At 51.2% G+C, this 22,239-nt stretch overlaps 1 protein-coding gene and 1 long non-coding RNA gene across 6 annotated transcripts in view; one reads left to right on the top strand and one right to left on the bottom strand.

The window, feature by feature from the left end:
* The window catches only part of LOC119843801 (thyroid adenoma-associated protein homolog), a 39,125-nt gene extending 17,215 nt beyond the window's left edge, over positions 1-21,910 (bottom strand). The window contains exons 1-18 of one of the 5 annotated variants that reach the window (XM_043498466.1): positions 21,591-21,910; positions 18,427-18,604; positions 16,449-16,535; positions 15,490-15,517; positions 14,460-14,608; positions 13,995-14,117; positions 13,154-13,274; positions 12,463-12,611; positions 11,287-11,371; positions 10,677-10,813; positions 9,762-9,959; positions 7,854-8,565; positions 6,127-6,279; positions 4,491-4,600; positions 3,886-4,046; positions 3,004-3,170; positions 2,088-2,273; positions 1,085-1,233 (exon numbers count right to left, since the gene is read on the bottom strand). In XM_043498466.1, coding sequence (XP_043354401.1) covers positions 1,085-1,233; positions 2,088-2,273; positions 3,004-3,170; positions 3,886-4,046; positions 4,491-4,600; positions 6,127-6,279; positions 7,854-8,565; positions 9,762-9,959; positions 10,677-10,813; positions 11,287-11,371; positions 12,463-12,611; positions 13,154-13,274; positions 13,995-14,117; positions 14,460-14,608; positions 15,490-15,517; positions 16,449-16,535; positions 18,427-18,604; positions 21,591-21,715 — 3,018 coding nt within the window. In that variant the 5' untranslated portion in view covers positions 21,716-21,910. Of the gene's footprint in view, positions 1-1,084; positions 1,234-2,087; positions 2,274-3,003; positions 3,171-3,885; positions 4,047-4,490; positions 4,601-6,126; positions 6,280-7,853; positions 8,566-9,761; positions 9,960-10,676; positions 10,814-11,286; positions 11,372-12,462; positions 12,612-13,153; positions 13,275-13,994; positions 14,118-14,459; positions 14,609-14,754; positions 14,904-15,489; positions 15,518-16,448; positions 16,536-18,426; positions 18,605-21,590 lie in introns of those variants that run through there. The other 4 variants (XM_038373681.2, XM_038373682.2, XM_043498465.1 and 1 more) reach the window with 4 other exon arrangements.
* On the top strand, positions 467-18,838 carry LOC122456849. The gene is made up of 2 exons (XR_006275951.1): positions 467-672; positions 18,313-18,838. It is a non-coding gene; the product is annotated as an uncharacterized LOC122456849 (long non-coding RNA).
* Positions 21,911-22,239: the final 329 nt, after the last annotated feature.

Raw genomic sequence — 22,239 nt, 5'->3', positions numbered from 1 at the left:
TGCCTTTCCAAACATGCAAGTCAGTGATAGAAATAAATTCCCTAGCTGAGCCTGGCACTCAAAACCCTCAGTGAGCAGGGGTAGGAATTGGCTGATCCACAGAGTCAAATCATCAATAAGAGCAAAATTCTCCTGTAACAGGGCCAGTACTGCTGTAGCCAAGAGCTTCTGTCCTGCCGTGTGTTTCCTGTGACAAAATGACTCAGTAGCAGAGTTATCAATCGTTTAAGTATCCTCATCTAGGCCTTGATCATCAGAGGTATTTAGGGTCCCACCTTTCAATGAAGTCAAGCGACTGTGGATCTGGGCCAGAGATTCTAGAGAATTAAACAGACACACCAAACAGACAGCTGGCATGTTGGTACAAAGGCTCCATGGTGCTGTATTTTACTAGCCAACAGCAGGAAATGCTTGGAGGAACTGTCCTCATTAAAAAAGTCATCCTATTGCAAGACTATCTAGGGAGGGACCCATTCCCCAGCTGGTGCCTGGGATTAGCAGTACAGGAGCTGAGTGAGGAAGACTCAGGGCATAGTGCAAAGGGGTAATGGGGCGGGACCTGAAGCAGCTGGAGTCCATTAGGTCCCCAGGAAACCAGTCAACTATTTAAAAGGAGGAGTCAGCAATACCTTTGAGGCAGTAACTACTAGTGAGCCACAGTGAGGAAACAAGGTGAGTTGTATCTGTTCACACCAACTGGGAGTTTGTCTTGGCTTGTGTTTAACCTGGGGGTAAAGAAGTTTAGGCCTGTTCTTTATCTGACAAGGAAATCAGACTGAGGCCAGGGAAATGGGCCCTTTTCATTTGCCCTGAGTGTGAAAAGGGGGAACTCCAGCACTGGGGTTAGGGCAAGCTGTAAAGGGAATTTTTTTAAAAAAAATCCACCTTAGTTGCCTGGATTTTCTTTGGCAGAGGACCCAGTGCACTTCTCAGATAGAATGACGGAGAGGCTGCAGGAGAGGAACATGTATCTTGTGTACTTCCCCTGCTTCCCAAACCAAAGGTGTCCCCTGTCCTGGCTGCCTTCTCTGTCCCAAGCCTCTTAGTGACAGAACACTATCGGCCGCTCACGGAAGCTCCTTACCTTCACTGAGACCCAGCAGCAGGTCAGGATAAGGTTATGCTCCTCAGACAGCAGGATGGAGTCCTCCCCATCCTGCTGCTCCAGGCCTTTCCCCAGCATGATAAGGGAGCCAATAGCATTTATCATATCTGCAAATGAAGGAGCAGCAGCTGCAAAAATATAAGCAGAAGGCAGATTTGTTTTAGCCATAGCATAGGTAACGATGCATGGGGAAGTAAAGCAGAGCCTGCTGTGGGTATGAAATCCAGAAGAAAGGAGAAAGGAAATGGCCGTATGAAGGTAGATGTCACCTGAGGTCTTGATTTAGTCTGAGAGAAGGATCAAATCCACGATCTTCTGGGGGGGGGGGGTGAAACTTCCATAGTGTGGCCAGTAGCTAAAGAGAGGTTGCGGTGTGGACCCTCCCTACTTTCCCATTGTGACTGTACGACATCCCTGTCGTAACCGCAATTGTGTATTCAGGTTGTTGTCTTTAAAGGGCCATGTTCCTTTTTAAAGTCAATTGTGATCTCCTTCTGCCCTTTATTTCACTTTTTCCCCAACCCCTGGGTCTGCTCTTCTCTCCTCCTGCTCATTCTTCTCTGCCACCTACACCTTCTCCACTGTCGATTGGTAGCCTTAATTCTTGCTGCCCTAGCCATTCTGTCTGGTTATCTGAGCCCCTTCTCCTGTGGGGGATCCTGCCTTGGGTCATCCTTCCCTGGGCATCCCTCCTCTCCTTGGCCACTCCCGGCCCCTTTCCTCCTCTTATGGAGCAGCAGCCTCTTTCAGAGGCAGCTAGGCGGTAACAAGAGGAAGCAGGTGGTTCTCACAGACCTTCAGTCGGCTCTTTGGAAAGAACCTGGAGGGCTGCAGAGGCTGCTGGAAATGAGACCACCTGTGCCTAGCCAGCTCTCTGCAATCCACAGTTTAAGGCATATGATGGAGGCAGGCGTAGCTGAAAGGGAACGACACCGTGGGGTGGGCTGGTTATTGGCTTTACACACTGTGAACCCTTCCTCACCTGGCTGGTTGGCGTTGGGCCCCTGCCTGCTCTGGAGCACCCCCAGGAGGAAGGTGCTGATGTCTCCCAGCAAGGCCACCAAACGGCTGAGGAGCTCCTGCCAGCTCTGCACGTGCACTCCCTTCAGCATGGAGACTGCCCCCTCCGGGACCTCCAGCAGGCACCTCCGCAGCGCCGCCATCACTCCTACACAGATAACACTCCAGTTATCACAGGGCCAGACACTTGCATGTTCTCATACAATCCCCCGAACGAGCTGAGTCACTACAGTTAGAGGCAGCCTCTGGCAAAGAACCACTGTCCCTAGATATCTGCACCGTACTGACTGAAGGCCAGGTACAAAGTCAAGATCCCTTCCCAGAGCCATGCCATTCCAGAGAGAGAAGATACATAGACAGGAGCGGTTTACTAACGTGCTGGACAAGAAGGGAAAGAAGATTCCTGTCAGCACACTATAAGGCCAGGAAAAGGTCAACAGCCGCTTGGAAATTTAGCCAGAGCAGCTGGAAAGAGTGCCACAGACAAGTAGCCAACACCTCAGTTCTCCAATCCACAGCAAGCTAGACCCCTTTGTCCCAGCCCATAAATACATCGCATGTTTCATCTCCAACGTACTTCCCAAAACGCTCACCAATCGTCACTAGGCCTATGGGGCGTAGCTAGGGCTGCCCCAAGCCCAGATGGGGACATGGGCAGAGAGGTAAAGCAACTTGCCCAAGGCCACAGGGAATCTCTTTGTCATATATGGGAGTGGAGTTAATTGTGCTGTGCTCAGGCCAGTTACTGGCTGCATGATTTGCTGAATCACAGACCTGATCCATCACATGACACACAGCCATCATGTGAGAGGACTGCAGGGGAGAGAAGGGGCATGGGAACTCTGATGTCTTCTTCCCCATGATGCCTGGGGACGCACCATGCATGGGGTTAGTGCTCGCTGCCTGCAGCAGGTCTTGACAAGCCATGGCGTAGTGAGCTTGCAACATGCTGAGAAGATACCGAGCAAAGCACAGGCCTCGGTGTTGCAGAGTTGGTGCTGCTTTTCCCTCTGGGAATAGTCTCTTCAAGGTGCTGCTGTCTGACCTGGAGGAGGAGGAGGCAGATGCTAACACCATTGACAAACCTCAGAGGAGCCCTCAACTAAACAGCACAGTGACAATCCTCATTGCCGAGGGCTGGAGGCCTTGTGTCCTAACACTAACGTCGCCTTCAAACTTTGTAAGGTTACTTCAGATCACAGGCTGCTGCTGTCTGGCCTCCAGTTCTGCTGAAGTGAATTATAAATAACCCCTCTGAATAGTAAGAAATATTAATATTCTCACTTCATAGCTCCTTGTTTTTTTTTTTTTTTTTTTTTAAAATGCTACATCCTTAATTCTAAGGCAGATGTCAGTTTTGTTCCAAAAGGATGCAGGAGAAATCTATTTGGGCAGGGAGAGCGGGGTGTGCTGAGAGAGCAAAATCAAGTAGTTCTATTTCAGGTGGGAAAAGACACTTCAGACAATATCTGGCATGAGGATCTGTCCTCTGGGACCACAGAGGCAGAGGATTACACAAGCGGGTGGATGTTGATGCCCTGTCAGAGTCTGAGATCAGAGAAACTGGAAAGACATTCGAGTGCTATGTAAGTGATACCAAACTTCTTGGAATCAGGAGTCAGCTAAGCAAGTCCTGGTGAGCCGTGTGTGTGGCCAGACAGGATTATGTACCCCACTACAAGTTCTCCTGGTCTCCTTCCCACATGTCCCCTGGTCTAAGTCCTTTCTAGAGTAAACGAGAGAGACAAGCCAGTCAGTACTTCTGGAGGATGGTTTTCATCAACACCGCTCCTGCTTCTGCCTCCTGCACTCGGGGGCTGCTCACAGCCTCCTGGGCACGCTCAAAGAGAGCCACAGCAATGGGTTCTGGGAAAGCTGGCGGGAAGTAGCGGATGAGCAGCTCGGAGGCCAGCTCTCGGACCTGCCAAGAGAGGAGGGGGGTAGAGAGAGGGGAAGTTTAGGTCAGGACACGGGTGAGGAAGCAGAGGCTATGGGGAGCAGGACGCTTGGGAATCCAGAACCACTAGAACCCATTCAGGCCTCTAAGTTTGGAAGCAAAGGGGCACCCGTTGTTACTTGGCTATTTTGCACTGATGTGGTGGTGGGAGGCTACTGGGTGTTCTGACAGAGCAGAAGAACAGGCTACTAGCAGCAGCGTGCGCAAGGAAAGCTGGCAGCCAGATCTGGCTCTTTACTGAGGGGGACAGTGTCCCCAATGCCATCCCTGCCCAATCTTAATAGGGTCCCCTGCTTCCGTTCAGTTAAACGGGCCCCTCCTGTGGCTCAAGCCACGCAGCTTCTGTTACCAATTCCGGCTGGCCACAACACAGAGCCGTGGCAGTGCTGGGGACAGGGGGCTGCTTACCTCATTTGTACTGTCCTGCAAGCAGCTCAGCAGTGCCAACAAGTTGCTTCTAGAGAAAAAGTCCCAGCAGCCCTTCTGCCTGGCCCAGCTCAACAATGCTGCCATGTTCTCTGTGGTGACAGAAAGGCAGGACTGTGAAATAGGCAGTAAGTGTTGTCAGGGCTGAACTCAATCAAAAGGGTGGTGGCAAACAGCAGGGAAAACGGGTCCTGCTCGTTCAATCGACTCTGGTTTATTTTCTGCTGTCAGTGCTGGGACAGAAGGGCTTTTAATCCTGTACAGAGTCATGAAGCTACAGCAGCACTACCCCCAATCTTTGTCCCCAATCTCAAAGGCTCCCCTGTGCTAGGGAATGAGGGATAGTGGAGAATCCAATGCAGCTTCTGCTGCAACAATACACTGTCAGTACTGAAAGTATAAATTAAAGTTAACTTGGCTGGGGGCTGCAAACTAGTTTCTATCAAATGAGCCCTTGGGTGGGTAAAGATTTGATTTTACTGAGCCCTTGTGTCATCTCATACACATGGGAGCTTATCATAGGTAGGGCCCTACCAAATTCATGGCCATGAAATCTGGTCTTTTGTGAGCTTTTATCCTATACTATATAAATTTCACACAGGAGACCAGCGTTTCTCAAATTGGGGTTCCTGACCCTAAAGGGAGTTGCAGGAGTGTTGCAAGATTATTTTAGGGGCATTGTGGTATTGCCACCCTTACTTCTGCACTGCTGCCTTCAGAGCTGGGCGGCCGGAGAGCGGCAGCTGTTGGCCAGGAGCCCAGCTCTGAAGGCAGCGCCCCGCCAGCACCAGAGTACAGATGGCATGGTACGGTATTGCCACCCTTATTTCTGCCCTGCTGCCTTCAGAGCTGGGCGGCAGGAGAGCGGCGGCTGCTGCTGACTGAGGGCCCAGCTCTGAAGGCAGCAGCCTAGAAGTAAGGGTGGCAATACCGTACCAGGCCATCCGTACTCTGGTGCTGCTGCTGGCGGCAGCTCTGCCTTCAGAGCTGGGTTCCCCTCCAGTAGCCGCCGCTCTCCAGCTGCCCAGCTCGGAAGACAACGCCTCTGTCAGCAGCAACACAGAAGTACGGGTAGCAGTATCGGAACCCCCCCCCTCCCCACACACAATATAACCTTGCAACCCCATCCCCCCCACCAACTCCTTTTTGGGTCAGGACCCCAACAATTACAGCACTGTGAAATTTCAGATTTAAATAGCTGAAATCATGGAATTTATGAGTTTTAAAATCCTTAGACCGTGAACTTGGTAGGGCCCCAATCATAGCACAGGTCAATGCAGAGTCCCCAACATTCCTCATATAGTGTCAGAAGTTCCTGATTTTATTTTTTTCTTCCCACTCCAACCCCTCCAGGGGCCTTGACTCCCAGCTGCTCATCAGCAGCCCACAGAGTTGAGGGCCAAAGCATGTAGAGGGAGGTTGTTTGTAAAAAGCTGCAGGATATTTTTCTGGATTTGATACACCCCCCCCCCAAATCACTGCAACCTCACATGGCCTGGAGAGGTCATTCCATGGGGGCATTTAAATGTGGACACCCTGCTGACGGGGGTCAGAAGCAGACAGGTTGAAGAATCTACTCAGAGCTCATTCCGTTCAGGGGTGGCCTGCTGTTACCCACGTGGAGGCTGCCCCTTCTTTCTGGCGGGGCTCCAGGTGTCGGTGCAGGTCTCCAGCACCGCTGCCAGGAGCAGCAGAGCAGTCTTCTTCCTCTGGTAATTTGACCCTGGGGTCAGAAAGGAAATGCTTAACTGCAGCAGCCACTCCACAAAATCTGCATGGGGGGGAAAAAGCACCTCTGGGTTACTTGTGAGCAATGCACAGAGGGAGGGTGGGGCGAGCCCTTTGGAGCAAGAGAATGCACCGGCTCCAGTCACACTAGATTGACTATAAGGTGGGAAAGTGCATGGCTACCGAGGGGCTTCCCAGCAGCGAATGGTCAACTGGCAGTTCATGACAACGGAAGGGCTAGGACTTGGATCTGCCTGCTCCAAACAGGCCCCCTGCCACTGCAGCTAAAGGCAAAGCTGTCAGCTGTGCCAGCCCTGTGACACGCAGCTGGTGGCTTTGATGTCTGTCCCACAGAAAGCACTGACATATGCATTAGCCAGTTCATCTGCTTCAGATTAACTCCAGGGAGGACTTTTTTATATGAAAATCTACTTTTCGCTCTTCAGAGTGACCCTTTGCTCAGCCTGGGTAACAGAAAACCCACTCGTGAGTGTCACGTTTGTTCACGCTCTGTTTTGCTATGTTCAGAGAAAGTACCCCCCGCCTAGACCACTTGTAAAAAAAAACTTTATTTCTGGACATGCTGACATGTGCAGACAGAGTTTGGTTTTGGGCCAGGAATGCCAAAATGTCCTATTACCCCAGGCTGTTGCAATACGACCAATATCTCTCTCTTGCATGTCATTTCTCAAAATGCGTTACACAGGAAGGTCAGTATTGTTCTCCCTATTTTTTACAGATGGGAAAATTGAGGCACAGAGCAATCAAGTGACTTGCCCATCAGGCCCGTGGCAGAACTAGGAATAAAAACCAGGTCTCTCAAGTCCCGGGATTAACCCACTAAACCTCACTGCCTCTCCTCTGTAAGCTTTCCAATTTTTCAGACTCCTGAAATGTGGAGAAGCGTCCAAAGTTCATGGTGTTTATCCCAACTGAACCCAAATGCTGGACCCGCTGATGTTGGCCCAGCCTCGTTACCTATACTGCCAGCCCCAAACATTCTAACGTCAGGCGTCAAGCCCCACCAAACTTATGAGTCTTTAACAAAATGATTATAATCCCCCCCCCCCCAATCAACTTATTTGCCATCTGCTTTCTGAGCCTTTAGGGGGTCACATTTCCCAGCTTTTCCTCACAATCAGGAAGGCTAGAAAAAAATAAATAAAAGCTGAGTCTCAGTCACGACTCCAGGAGCTGAGGCTTTAAGAAAAAACACCAAAGATTGTGAAATTCATGATCAAATCACAAGAGTTGGTATCGCTGCGTTACATGCCCGCTGGCTGGCTCAGTGGTAGCACGACTAGAGCTCGGAAGAGAGCAGTCCTGGCAGATAGATGTGGAATCACAAGGCCTGGGGCCAGAAGACAGAATAAAACTTCCATTAAAGGTCCAAGTTGCCCCACCCCACTGTCCAGGCCCGGCTGCATGACCCACAAGAGCTCCCTACGTGCATCACCGCTCAAGTGGGCACGAAAGGGTAGTGTTAGGTGATGGCTTTGTGTGTGAAAAACCTAATCCTGGAAGCCGCTGAGGTGAGAAGAGATGAAAAGTTAAGCAGCGATGGGAGCCCATGGGGACCAAAGGCTTGGAGTGAGATGTCGGGAACGGCTCACTCACCTACGGCTTGTGCAAGTGCTCCTTCTGGAGCCGCGCTGGTGGAGTGCTCGGTAGCTTTGCTCTGCGTCTTGCTGCGCAGCCGAGAGAGCGTGCTGTCCCTCAGCCTGACCAGAGCCTTCTTCACGGCAGCCTGAAGCAGCTGCCGGAAAGAGGACGAGTCGCAGTTCAGGTTCAGTGGCAAGAACTCCTTCAGTAGACGCACCTCCACCTCTGACAAGGCCTGATTGGTCCTGGGGCTGCAACATAGGAGACCCAGTGCTGCCAGGCGAATGCTCTCCTCCCTGGAGTGCAAGCAGCAGCAGAGCCTTTCCAAAGTTTCCCCATCGAGGGGCAAGGCCCCGGTGATGATCTTGCGGCCGCTCAGCAGGGCGACCCATGCCCGAAGGTGGGCAGAGTCCCCACCACTGCAGCTCTCAGCAAGCAAAGCGTAAGAGGCAGGGAAGAGCCGCAAAGTCCAGACGAGAAGGTAGTTGGAAGCGTTGCTCTGAAGGAAGGAGATGGGAGAAGTCAGAGCACTGGCCAGGGTGGGCAGCCAGTGCAGTGCCCACTTCTGAGCCAGCTGCTCCTCGGTGGCATGTTCCTCTCCCTTAATCCAGTGCTTGCGCTGCTGTTGCAAAATGGTTTTATACACGTCTGATGCAGCTGGGCACAGGTGGTTAGTGGCAAGGCAGTTCAGAAGGTGCTGGGGAAGATCCTTGTAGGTATCCAGAACCTAGAAAACCCCAAATAACTTTAGAGTCTTTGTTTGCTTTAGGCAGCCCCTGAACTCTCCTAATGCACCAAGGAAACACATGCACAAGCCTTGCTCATCTTATTAGTTGCTAAAACAAAGGCCATGGAGGAAGAGCAGCCTTCACCACCAAGGAGGGGTGGATCCCAACACAGGTGTAATTTCTGGTCACCGGTGGCACTAAGTAATGCTGAGATACCACAGCGATCAGTGCTTCTGACTAAGGCTGGATTCAAATCAGTGACCCAGTGGTAAAAGGCTACATGTTCCACTCCCAATTTTCCCAAGCTTCCCATTGCATTTGATGTATTGTTTCTGTCCTCTCTCATGAGCTGGCTATTCTCCGTGTGCAACAGCTAAAGAGCTAGCCTGGGGCTTCCAATTACCAGGCCAGAGAGAGCGGGAACACCCCAAAAGCAATACTGGGTTCAAAATAGAAGACCCCCAGTAACCCAAAGACAATCCTAGCAAAATATTCTGTTCCCATCTCTAGTGAGACCACAGTGGGGTAGCAAAACGCTGCTGTGACCTCTGCATTGACGTGTCTTGGCATCCAGACAGGCAAGGTGGTTGGCAGAAGGGGCAGTGGCTCATGCCATTGAGCACCTCCTTGTGGTGGATCTTGGGGACTATGGGGGCCACAGTTAGGCAGAGATCCAACCATTTCATTTCTGCTAATGCATAAGAGAGCTGGATATACAAGGCCCCACAGGGGAAGTAACAAAAACATAGGTTGCTATCACTTGAACCAGAAGAGATTCTCTATTAGCCGTTAGCAGGATAGGGCCTATGACCCATGGCAGAGCGACCTGCATCCCATCCCCTAAGGTGCAAAGTGCACACACTATCAATCCCATTCTGATTTTTGATGGAGGCCGCAGGGAGACCCAAGTTATCCAAGCACAAGCTCTCGCTGCAGATCCTCAACCCACAGGGTGTACCAATGTGCCCCTCCTTTCTTAAAGCAGGGACTGAGGACTCGCAGGCCAGTACAAGTTCTGGTGTGTCTGGTTTTCATCTAGCCCTTTGTGGGATGTTTTGGCATCTGTATCACACCCTCCATTCCTCTCTTAGCTGTGCCGGGCACACACAATACCTGTCCCTCTGGGCAGCACTCATTCATCCCACCCATGCGTTAAGTGTCTTGGACACTGCATGTCCCCACCAGGTTTCCTTACTTTCTCTGTGCCCACGTAGGGGAGAATGGCACACAGGGGGAAATATCTGGCTTTGACCTGCCAGGGCATTGCCATAATTCTCTGCAGGAACTGTTCATAGAGGGGTCTCTCCAGGTCCTTGAAGTGATGGCACTCCAGGCGGTAGATCTCCAGGAGATGTTGAAAGGAGCTATGTATGAACTCTGACGCCCCTTCCACCTGAACAACCAGAAAAGAAATGCAAACTAAGATTGTCCATCATGTCTCACTACCGGAAATTGTTAGAGGGGCTTTATAACCTCCTCCGCCCTCCTTTATCTGTCACTAGGGATTGCCTGTCCTGTGGTAAGTGACAACCAACATTAAGTAATCCCAGTTTTGCCACCAGCAATGGGGGCAGGGGACACAACACAGCAGCCTGATGGGGCTTGGTAAAATAGGCCCCACGGTGTCCCCGTTAGGGTGCCTTAGTGGCATTTGCCAATGGAAAGCTGTCTTTCTGAAACTGATGAGACAGCTTGCTGAGTACGGGACTGCTCAGTGGGAGCATGGCTATTGGAGTCTGGCTCTACTGAGCTATGAGGCAGAGGGGCTCTCCTCACAAAGCGCCAGCACGGACGGAACGTCGCGTCAGCCAGGAGGAAAAGGCCATGCCAATGCGCCCAGCCCTATAATGCAAGGTCAGTCGTATCTTAGCAATCCTGCCTGTTACTATGCGGTGTATTCCGCTCCCAGCGAGCATGAAATGAACTAGAAGGGCAGAGTGTAGACAGACTAAAATCTGGCCAGGCTGCACTGTGCACTTTTCTTCAAGTGAAAGACGGAGATGATGAGGGGGGGAAGAAGGGAAGATTTCTGGATATTTTCTGGCTGCCCTGGAAGAGGGTGTGGCCCTTAGGAGCTATGCCCCCCCCCCATCCTGGCTGAGTGCCTTACTGGGCTTTCTGCATTGTTCCAGATGAACTGGCTCAGTCTGTGGAGCAGTTCAGAGGTCTCAGCCAGCATGCGGCTCTCCTTGACTTTCCAGATCTCGGGCAGACACTCCAGGATACGTTGCAGCCAGAGGGAAAAAACTGAAAGCACAGAACAGACTAGTACAGAGTTTATCCAGCAGACAAAACAGCAAAACCTCCCACAGCTCTTCCCAGCTGGAGTGGGCAACCAGCTGCTGGCAAACGCCTGCCTCTCTCAACACCATTTCCCCTGAGATTTCTCTGTTTTAACCTACCTTACGCAGCAGGGGCTCAAGGCAAGATTAAGGCAAGTGTGTGCGGTACAGCAAGATGGTACTGAGGCACCCAGGCTGGCTTCAGTTGGGCTTTAATTTCAGAATTGAGGGAAAGATCACTGCTGGGGGTTCCCCCACCTCCTGCAAAGGTGCCCTAGATATCCTCAGGCAGCTGAGTCACTCTTCCCCTTCTCATACATTATGTCTAAAAGCTGCGGGGGTTTGGAGGTTCCTGCTGCAGTCTGACGGGAGGGTGGCAAACCTTTAAAACCCTCTTGGTGTATAATGGGGTGGGTGGGAGGTGCAGATCTTTATTACCTTGGAAACGGTAGTAATGATAATCCTTCTGCTCTTCGCTCACAGCCCAGACAGCTGGAAACAGCACATCCAGCAAGAGACAAGCCTGCAGGGCATACACCAGCATTAAGCAATGAGCTACCACTGTATCTGTGCTATTGGGCTTTTCTTGCTGATTGATCAGAGAGATACTAGGCACCAGAACGTCAAAGACGCCCTACTAGGCTAAGATTTTGTCATGGATATTTTTTAGTAAAAGTCACAGACAGGACTCAGGCAATAAAGAAAAAGTCATGGAAGCCTGTGACCTGTCCCTGACTTTTCCTAAAAATATCCATGACAAAATGGGAAGGGGCTGGGCAGTTGTGGGGTGGCGGGGAACTGTGGGGGTCCCCCATGAGGGGCGGGGAGCTGCAGGGATCTCAAGCGAGGAAGCTTCCAGAGAGAGCTAGGCCGAGCTGCTACAGCAATGGGCACGATGTAAACACGCTGAGTCAGACAGTCTTTAGCAGTGCAGTCTCTACTGAAATCCATGGAGATTTCCCCACATGCCCCCTAGCTGGGCAGCTTCAGTTCTCTCTTGGACTCCTCCAGTAACACTCTTTGCCATGACACCAAGATACACCAATCTGTTCACATGCAGTTTTACTCTTTGGCTCTTGAGCCACTGAACTTTGCCTTCTTACAGCTGATATGGCAGCAGCCGGTTGACTAACTACGTAGAATGTTCCCCCTCCATCCAGCTAAGGCCCTGGCCACAGCAGGTGAACCAGCAATAGCAACAGTCATGGTGCCGCTAACAGATTTCTAGCGTTCTTCTGCTCTTGATGACCACCTGTGGTGCGTTCATGCCTATATCAGCTACCGAAGGGGTTATTCACAGCACAGCTTGACTTCCAAGATTCTCCCGGGGAAAACAGATCTATCCATACTGATCAGGGAAACAAAGATCTCCTGGCAACAATGACATTTAAACACAGCACCTGGCGCAAGTGTAAGGCCTTTGCCAACTGCTGGGGCAACTCAATCCAGGTAAATGGAACAGGCTTGCTCAGCAACGAATTTGCACTCTCCCCCTCCCCAGTATCTAAAGTACTTGCTGAGCCAACATTTGGCCAGGTGAAGGCTTTTCTAAACCCTTCACCCAAAACCCAGTTTGTTTGTCCTCTGCATTCCCCGAACAGAATGCTCTCCTACCTGGGGTGGGAAGCTGTCCAACCGGCAGCTCAGGATCTCCTTCTTGCAGCAAGTTAATAAACCCCTAGTAAGCACCAGTCTCTCTAAGCCATCTGAACTCAGGACAGACGTCTCCACCTTCAGTTCCCCAAATCTCAGCTCTCCTGGTCCTAGGGGAAAATCACCACATTAGGACAGAGCAAAGACTTATTCAAACACGGACTTTCAAACTGCAAATCAGCCTTATGTTTCTCATGTTAACTTTAGTCCTTCACACCCATTAGTATTAATTGTAGCATGGGCCAGAGCCAGGCACAGTGTGAGCAGACAGCTCAGAAATATGGCCCATGAAACACAGGGCCTTCCCTGAGCAGACTCTCCCAATCATGCTGAACTGTGTGGCGGAGCCTGCCAAACTCAGTGTGCACTGCCTGCTCCAGCATGGGAGGGGCTCAATCTGCAGAAATAAATGGCCCACGCACGTAACCTACTATGCCACCTTGCCCCATGGACCGAGAGCCCCATATCTAGGCTTTGCTGGAGACTCCCTCCCATTCCTTCACGTAGGAAGGTAGAGCGGCCTCTAGGGAACTGAGATCTGTTCCTAGTTCAGCCACTGACTCTGTCCGCTTGGGAAGTCACTTTCCCACCTTTGGAAAGCACTGTGAGATCTAGTGCTAACAAAGATATTTACTAAAGATCACACACGCACCTTGGTCGACTAGCTGGAAAAGAGTCAGCACGGCTCTGGCCCCTCTCTCTGGCTCAGCAGCAGTGTTCACCAGCATGCTCACGGCAGTGCCGGCCAGCAGGCGGGCGTCCTTGTTAGCTGTCTGAAGTTACCAAAGAAAAGGAAACTCACATTTTTAAAAAGCTTGTCTTTACAAAGTCATTTAAACATCACTTACTGCTCTCCCTGCAAACAAAAGGCATTTATAAAGCCACAGGGGGTATGCTGGACTTTTGCAGCACATAGGGTGGACTGGATCCCTCTCATCACAACTCCCCCAGCTCTGCTGCATTCACACTTATGCTGCAGTGTACACACAAACACCACACCAACACGTGTATGTCATATGTACATCTGTACATGTGAATGTCTCCAGCTGTATAGAGTGGAGACACCCATTACCAGCAGCTGTCACCTAGCATGGCACTATCACTGCATTCATTCTACCATGGCTTCCCTTTAGTGCAGTTGTTGCTCCCCCTCCACGGGAGCTGTGGATACTCAGCACCTCTCCGTATCAGGCAACTTTTGTGTAGATGCCTATATTTGAAAACATTGGCCTTGTGTTTTCTGCCTCAGTTTCCCCGAGTAAAGTGGAGCTAATAAAACTTGCCTCTCTGGCAGGAGTGCTGAGAGGTGAAATTAGATAATGTTTGGAAAGTGCTTTGAACAGATAAAGCATTATCCTTATTTTTCTAACCAGGAACAACTTCTCCTCTCAGATCCAGGCTGGCCTGGCTTCACGTGGGCTCAAACTCTCTGCAGCAGCTTGGCTGCTGTCTCATCTGTGCCACAGTTGGGCAACTGCCTGGACTATAATCACCTGCCCCATGACGACTTGCAGCAGAGATCCCAAAATGCTCTGCAGGATTCCACTGTTCTCGACTTCGCTCCACACCAGAGGCGACACTTCCTTTGGCATCGCCTGGAAAAGCTGCAGGCAGGTCTAAGGAAGTAAAAGGACAAAGCACAACCATCTGTCACCTGCTAGATCTTCTTCTTAACAGTTCGACAATGCACCTCCCCCAACATAGGGGGGAACTTTTTCTTCCAACTGCAGTGTAGTCAGACGCATATTGGTCTGGGTGTTTGTACACAATCCTGGAACACCTGGATTCCAATCCCTAAGTCCTGCTGTCTTACAGGGGGAAAGACGCCAAATTCCAATGAATGTTTGAGTTTTTTAACCCCTTCAATTCATGCCTCTCTTCCCCTAGTGCTAGTGGGAGTTACAGCATGTTACAAGCATCCAGAGGAGACTATAACCCCCAAGCAATGTGGATCTTACCTTGACTGTGATGTAGCTCCACTCCTCACTCCTTGCCGTTGGGTCTTGCAGCACCAAATTCAATGTGGCAGCTACACGCAGCAGCAGTGGGGCAAGGCCGAGTCTCCAGTGGTGTCGGCCTAGTCTGCTGTCCTCTATGAACATGCAAACTGTGGATAGAGGAGAGAGAGGCGCACAGGGCGTCAGATGCCAGGCACTGCAGCCCAAGATACTGGGTTAAACACCTCAGAAGGTGGCCAACAGCATCTATGTGCACCCTGCAGCGAGTTATGATCAAACAAACTGATCCAGACACCCATGCTCTTATGCGGGGCTGGGGAATCGCCTTCTCCCTGCCAGCTGGTTTGGGTCCCAAGCTTTGAGGCCATACATTTGAGTTGAATCCCTCCCTGGAGGGGTGACTATCCCTGCTAACTCATGCGCGGAGATTCAGAGATGACTCTTCCCCTGCTGGTATTGTTAACTCTTGAAAAGAGACAGGGAAAGGCCAAAGCAAATGAAGGCTCTAATCTCTCTATTCTTGGATGGTTATCTGGAGCTGGTGATTCCTAGTACTTATACCACTTTTCATCATTCCCGCCACCCTGGGGAGGGAGACGAGTATAATTCTCCCTATTGTATGTGTGGGAAAACTGAGGCACAGAAGTGCCATGACTTGCAGAAGGCTGCACATGTCTTCATACCCAGATCTTGCTGGGGATTTGCCCAGAAAAGGTCAGCCCACAGACAGCACCTGGCTTTTGGGCCCACATCTGTTGCCACTGATCTCAGTGGGAGAAGGCCAGGACATCGGTGACACCTCTGCTCGTCTCGTTCCCCAGTCAGACTGAGTAGCAGACAAAGAGATTCAGGGACTTGTCTGAGGCTGGCACTGTGAATCGGTAGCTCAGCTCATGATGAGCGTCAGGACGGTCTGAACTCAGTTTCTTATTAACCACAGAGGCCTCCGTCGTGCATATTTGGATGCATGTGGTTCTGCGGGTTAGTGTCACATCTTTCAAAGGGGGCAGGGGGAGTCTTTGAGACTGACCTGTCTGGAGGTCTCCTGGAGACAGCACCTGCAGGGAGAAGGAAGCGCAGGAACGTTTAGCACTCATGGAGAGACAGCTAGTGCAGAATTGCAGCTCGAGGGATGCAGCGTGTGCTAGGAGAGGTCTGAGGGGCGATTAGAACCTGAGCTCCCGAGCAAAGCATCTGCCAGCTGAGCTTAGAATCAAGCCTTCCTCCCAAACCAGAGCATGCAGTTTTCCCTCACCCAGGGCAGCCCAGCCAGATCAGTGGGGCAGGGCTGAGACTCTCCGTTTGTCTCCAGGATCCCAGGCCAGTGCGGCTGGGTGTTCTGCAGGAGTAGAGCTGACACACTCACCCCTAAGGGAACAAACTAATACACTTCAGCCAACTCCCTGAACTGTGACAGACTCTCTGCTTTCTCCCCCCACACTGACTATTGTTTGTAAACAGCTTCCCCCTTTTGAATCCACCTCTTCTTCCTGCCAAGTTCTCTTTGGGGTGGTACAAATCACAAAGACTTGCCATGTTTCAGTTCACTACTTAGGGGGGCCACCAACCCAGCACAGGGCTGAAACGCTGTCAGCCTGAAGAGCAGGAGAAGGCTGTTTTTATTTACACAAAAAGATCTGGTGAACCCGCAACGCTAAGACAGGGAACATAAAGAACCTCCAAGCCAGGTAACGGGGAATGTCCTAACACTGTCTCATTGTATAGGGATAGATGTGAGCTTTGAAATACTATGGGAGTAAATACAAGGGTGCTAAGCAGCCTGAACTGGGCCTTTCCTGCCACATCGCCATCCCCGGATCCAATGCTGCCCTGTGCACTAAGGCCCCAATCCTGCAATGCTAGCTCAGACCTGCTGACGTCAACAGGACTCTGCACAGGCCTAGGGGTCCAAGCTGATGGATCCTGATGCAGGATCAGGGCCTTCCTTTGTCTTCTGTGCTGCTCTAAAGAGAACTGAGTTCCTCTCACCTGTTTGTACTCGGTCAGGCTGCTCATTAACTTATCCACTTCCTCAGCAACCAGGGATTCTTTACTTTCCGACAACTTCGTAACAATCTGGGGGGGGGGGGGGAAGGAAACCTCGAATGATCCAGATGTTCCAGGATTGTGTACAAATACCCAGACCTATATGCATCTGTCTACACTGCAGTTGGCAGAGAGTCTCCCAGCCTAGGTAGATGGACTCACGCTAGCTCAGCTGGAGTGAGCACGCTAAAAATAGCGGTGTGGATGTTGTGGCTCTGGCAGCGGTTTGGGTTCTCAAGGCCACCTAACGCCCTGGATCTGAGACCAGGTGGCTATCCCGAGTGTCCAGCAGAGCCACAACATCTACCCTGATGTTTTTAGTGAGCTAGCTAGTGCAAGTCTGTGTACCGGGCTGGCTCCCAGCTGCAGTGTAGACATACGCTGTGTGCTCGCAATTGGGTAGATAATATGCTATTGAACCCAGACTTAGGATTTAGACACATCGTAAACAGACCTTTGCAAAAGAGACCAGTGCGACCTCTTGAGTAAATGATGCGTGAATAAAACTAGCTGTGAAAGACTAAAAATGCACAACAAGAAAAGGTAGGGATTTCAGAAAAAGAATCCATTTAATAAATGCGTTAATGTTGTCAAGCACTGTGCCAAATATGGAAAGTTAAAGCTAACAGTCTGTCTAATGTCAGCAGGCTTTTCTGTTAAATATCTAAAATCAACTTTAGTGTTTATTTTCAGTCAAGGGCACAAGTTACAACATTTGGCTCCAGCTCTAAACTTCCCCAGAGCTCAGGAGCACTGGGCTCTGGGATTTTAGTTCAGGCCCCTCCCTGGGCTTGTCTACACAGCCCTGCAGTTTGGAATATGGATAGGCACATTGCAGTGCGCACTCTGAAGTCCTTCAAAGAGGACTATGTTAATGCGAACTAGGTACCTTTTAATCTGTGTCCTCAGCATCCATAGGGAGCAGTTATAGCATCACACTTCGATGCGCACTGTAATTTGCCTCTCCAGACTACAGGGCCATGTAGCCATAGCCTCTGTTCTGCCTTTTTTTAATATGTATTTATTCTCTTACATAATGAAAGAGCTGAAGAAGAGCTCTGTGTAGCTCAAAAGCTTCTCTCTTTCACCATCAGAAGTGGGTCCAGTAAAAGATATTACTTCTCCCACCTTGTCTCTATAATGAAAGAGAGACCAGACAGAACAGTGATTTCCCTACTTGCTGGCTCTCCTCCTTATGTTTAGCTGCTAAACTCACAGATTTTGTAGCCCAGAAACACATCACAAGGTTATCTAGTCTGAGCTCTTACATAACACAGGCCAGAGAATTTCACCCAGTAATCAAGGCACTGAGCCCCAATCACCTGTGGTTAAATTACATTACTAAGTTAAAAACAAATGAAATACTAGGTGTCTAATTCCTAGCTTGGACTTGCTGTGGGACCTTGGGTAAGTCGCTTACCATTGCTGTAGTTCCGTTTCCTCATCTGTAAAATGGGGATCATAAACCTGTCTACCTAATGCTCTTGTGAGCGTCCCTGACTGTACAGATACCTCTATACTCCAATTAAAAATCCAGGGCTATCCCATGCCAGCTGACTCAGGCTCAGGGGCTTAGGCTAAGGGGCTGTTTAATTGTGGTGTACACATTTGGGCTAGAGCCCAGACTCTAGGATCCTGCAAGGTAGGAAGGTCCCAGAGCTCAAACAGCCTAAGCCTCAATTTCTACACTGCAATTCAACAGCCCCGCAGCCCAGCCTGGGGCTAGCCCCAGGGTGTCTAACTGCAGTGTACCTTCCAAGTCACGGATCACAGGTGCTGTAGAGGCACTGTGTTTATTATTTTGCAGACGCCCCTGCAAACAATGGAAGTGACTGTTGTAAAGCAAACTGTGGCATAACTTTGCAACCTGACCCCCTACCCACCCAGAGGAATGGAGCGGCCACTGTCTAACATGATTTACCTGCTCGAGTTTATGGAAGGAGCTGGAACTGCTGGTCGTCTCCATTTGGAAAGCAAGCACGCAGCGCACTAGAGGAAGCACGTCAGCATCCTCTAGCTCCCGTAATCCCTTGCTCATCTCCTGAAAGAGCAGAAGCGCCTCCTCCAGATTTTTATCTTTACACCTCTTCACAGAACCCCTGGAAAAATGAAACCCAGGATTGTCATGTTAACGCTGACTTGTTCCAAACACCTCCAGCTGAGAGAGGGGAAGAGTTCAGACTGCAGTTATGGTCAGTATGGTTTCGGAGCGGGACAGGGAAAACTACAGTGCTTTATCTGCCTTTTGCTTAGCACCCATCCCAATAGTATGTATAGCGCGCATGTTTAAATTACATTTATTCATTTAAATGCATTGGTCTAGATTTTCATAAGTGACTAGTGATTTATAGGTTCTTCACTTGTTTCCTCACCAAAACCATCTGATTTTCCACCATTTGCTTTAAAAGATGCTAACACGTATACAAAGGCTGGGGCCAAGGTTGGTAAAAATAAAATAATTCTGCAAAATCTCTAGATAAGAAACAGAAGAGGGGAGGTAGAATAAGATCACACTGGCCCTATGTAATGCAAATACAGCGCTGGGAAATGATCAGGGCCCAATGTCACTGAATAGAAGAAAATTAGTTAAATTTCATTCTGCTTTATAGCACCAGCCTTGTAAAGCAAAAAAATCAATCAAAGCCCCCCATATAACCACAGATATAAATACATAAACCAAGCCACATCTCCAGCGTGAACACAGCAAGGAATCCCATCAGGGGAAGAGGAGAGTGACTCTCTCCTCATAAAGGATCCCCTTATCCTGGGCTTGGATCCACAGATGTGCACCATATAGCAAGACTGATTTCAGCAGGAATCAGTGGACTAACTTGCAGGATGGGAGTCTACATTAGAAACAGATCAATATCTCAAGTATCAGGGGGTAGCCGTGTTAGTCTATATCCACAAAAACAACAAGGAGTCCGGTGGCACCTTAAAGACTAACAGATTTATTTGGGCATATCTGAAGAAGTGAGTTTTTTACCCACAAAAGCTTATGCCCAAATAAATCTGTTAGTCTTTAAGGTGCCACCGGACTCCTTGTTGTTTTTGCAGATCAATATCTGAACCCGAATAACGTGCAACAGTGGAAATGAGTAGTTGCAGGCTGAAAACGAGCATCATTTTGTTTTGCATAAGGCTGTGTCTATAGCCCAAACACAGGACTAACTGGGTGCTACTGGCTCGCTCTCACTTTCCAGTCAGAATCAGGGATAACAATGCTTAGTTGGAGGTGGGAGAGAGGGAAAGCGAAAGAGGAATAAAATTGATTGAGTTACCCTCCTTCCCTACAGGACTAGTTTAGCTAAGACATCCACGTGTCCCCTTTAGTTGCCTGCACACTGATTATTCTTTTACTTGCTTTCAGTCCTTGCATTTCTGTCATTTCCAACTCTCTCTCTCAGCTGTCACACAGCAGGTTAGTGCATGTAGTTTTTTACCTCTGAAGAGCTGGCCTGGGTAGAAGTCTGATTAAAATAGCAAGTGAAATGATTTTGGTTTCAGACTAACTACTGACTGACTTCACATCACACACACATGGCCAGGAAGTCTGTGCAGTGAGGAAACAAGGGGGCTGAGGGTCAAAATGAGAGGCTGTGGCACGGCAAGTTAGTACAGGGGTGTGCTGGCAGTGGTGGTGAGAAAGGGCCAGGACTGGAAACACAGGGGGTGCTGAGGCTCAGGTTTGAAATGCAGTGGCAGAGAGTCCAGAATAGCCTGACTGTGCTGTAGGTCAGAAGAGAAGTGAACTTTGTACTAAGCCTTGCACAATACCCACCTGCACTGCTCGGCTCTAGCCAGGAACGCACATATTTAACCCACATTTACCTAGCAACTAAAACAAGAAGTGTTGAACTGGCAGCTCCTTGAGGCAGGGACTGTTTTTCTGTTCTGTGTTTGTACAGCACCTAGCAAGAGGGTCCAGGGCCATGCCTAGACTGTCTAAACACGACAGTAATACAAACAATTAATCCTGAAGAATGGTTACGGAACAAACACTTTCGATCCTTAAAGGGAAGTTACATTTGGCCCTGGAGTTAAACCTGCTAGAAACTTTCCCACCATGAAAACAATCCACGGAAATCATTTTTTCCTCAAGGAAACAGACGCCCGCTCCGTGTGCAGCCCAAACACGGGAGGATTGAAACCTGACAGACAGAGCGACTCTAAACCAAAGCGAGACCCATTCCACCGACCCTTCCTGGTCCCTGCGGCCAGCGCTGCAGGAAGTGGGGCCAGCGCATCAAAGGGGACGACAAGCTGGATGTCAAGGCAGACTCACCCACGTTGCTGTGCTAGCGAAGCAGGTAGCACCCCAGTGGAAAAAAGTTTTTCCTAATATCCAACCTAAACCTCCCCCGCTGCAACTTGACACCATTATGCCTTGTTCTCAGTGGGGGCAGATGACAGAACCAGGAGCAATGGTCTCAAGTTGCAGCAGGGGAGGTCTAAGTTGGATACGAGGAAATACTTTTTCACTAGGAGGGTGGTGAAGCACTGGAGTGGGTTACCTAGGGAGGTGGTGGAGTCTCCTTCCTGAGAAGTTTTTAAGCTCCGGCTCGACAAAGCCCTGGCTGGGATGATTTAGCTGGGGATTGGCCCTGCTTTGAGCAGGGGGTTGGACCAGATACCTCCCGAGGTCCCTTCCAACGCTGACAGTCTACGATTCCGATCACAGGGCTTTGGTTTTCATTGAGTGTCTCCGTCAGCGGGCACGAGCCAGTCAGCTGGGGCCAGACTGTCCCAGGTCATTGCCGGGAGAGACCCTCCCCCGGCCCCCCTCGCTGGGCAAGCCGGGCAGAAGCCCGAGCGCTGGCGGGCCCGGAAGGAAGCGGGCAGGGCGCCGAGCGGGGCAGAGCCCTGGCGCCAGGGACCGGGGCGGGACCGCCGGCAAGGGGCGCACGCCCCGTCCCGGCTTCTGCCCCCGGCCGCCTCCCTGGAGCGCCAGCACCCTGCGTGGGAGATGCTCCCCAATGGACCCCCACGGCAGAAGGGGGCTAACCGCCGCCCCGGGCCCGGGCGTGTCCCCCCCCTGCAGCCGGGGCGGGGGGCCCCGAGGCGGGCGGGCGCCCACCCCCTCACCCTGCGAACTGCTCCAGCTTGTCCAGGAAGGCGAGCACGGCCCGGCACAGATCCTGCAGCGGCTCCCTCCGCCCGAGCCCCCGGTAGAAGGCGAGGCAGGCCTGGGCCTCCTGCGCCGCGCCCATGGCTCGCGGAGCGGCCCGGGCGGCCCCGGGGCTCGAGCGCAGCACGTGGGGCTTGGCAGCTCCGGGCCGGGGGCGCGCTCAGCGGCTGCGGCCACCATAGAGTAGGGCGGAGGCTGGGGCCGTGCCGCCGTCACGGGCGGGCTCTGCCCGGCGGGCGCGCCAGCCCCATCTAGCGCTGCCGGGGGTCTCGCCGGGCTGCAGGGAGCGGCCCGGCTGGGCTGCGGTCCCCGCCACGCGAGCTCCCTGCTGGGCGGCTGGAGCGGCTGGCTGACCTCGGGCCGCGCTTTTCAACCTGCGGTCCCCGGGGGCCCACAGACTACGGCCCAGCTTCCCAAAGGGGCCCGCACCTCCGTTTGAACTGCCGCAGGGGGTGTGCAAAGGACAAAGGGTTGACTACCACCGGGCGCGGGGAACTGAAAATCCCTGTCACCTAACGGGCTTTAAAATGTGGAGGGGGCGAGCCGGGTTTGAACACCACTGAGCCGGTCTGGGGTTTTAACATAGGTGAAAACTCAGCTGGCTCT

The sequence above is a fragment of the Dermochelys coriacea genome, chromosome 15, assembly GCF_009764565.3.
Source record: "Dermochelys coriacea isolate rDerCor1 chromosome 15, rDerCor1.pri.v4, whole genome shotgun sequence".
Taxonomy (NCBI): domain Eukaryota; kingdom Metazoa; phylum Chordata; order Testudines; family Dermochelyidae; genus Dermochelys; species Dermochelys coriacea.
This window is presented reverse-complemented; position numbering and strand designations above follow the sequence as displayed.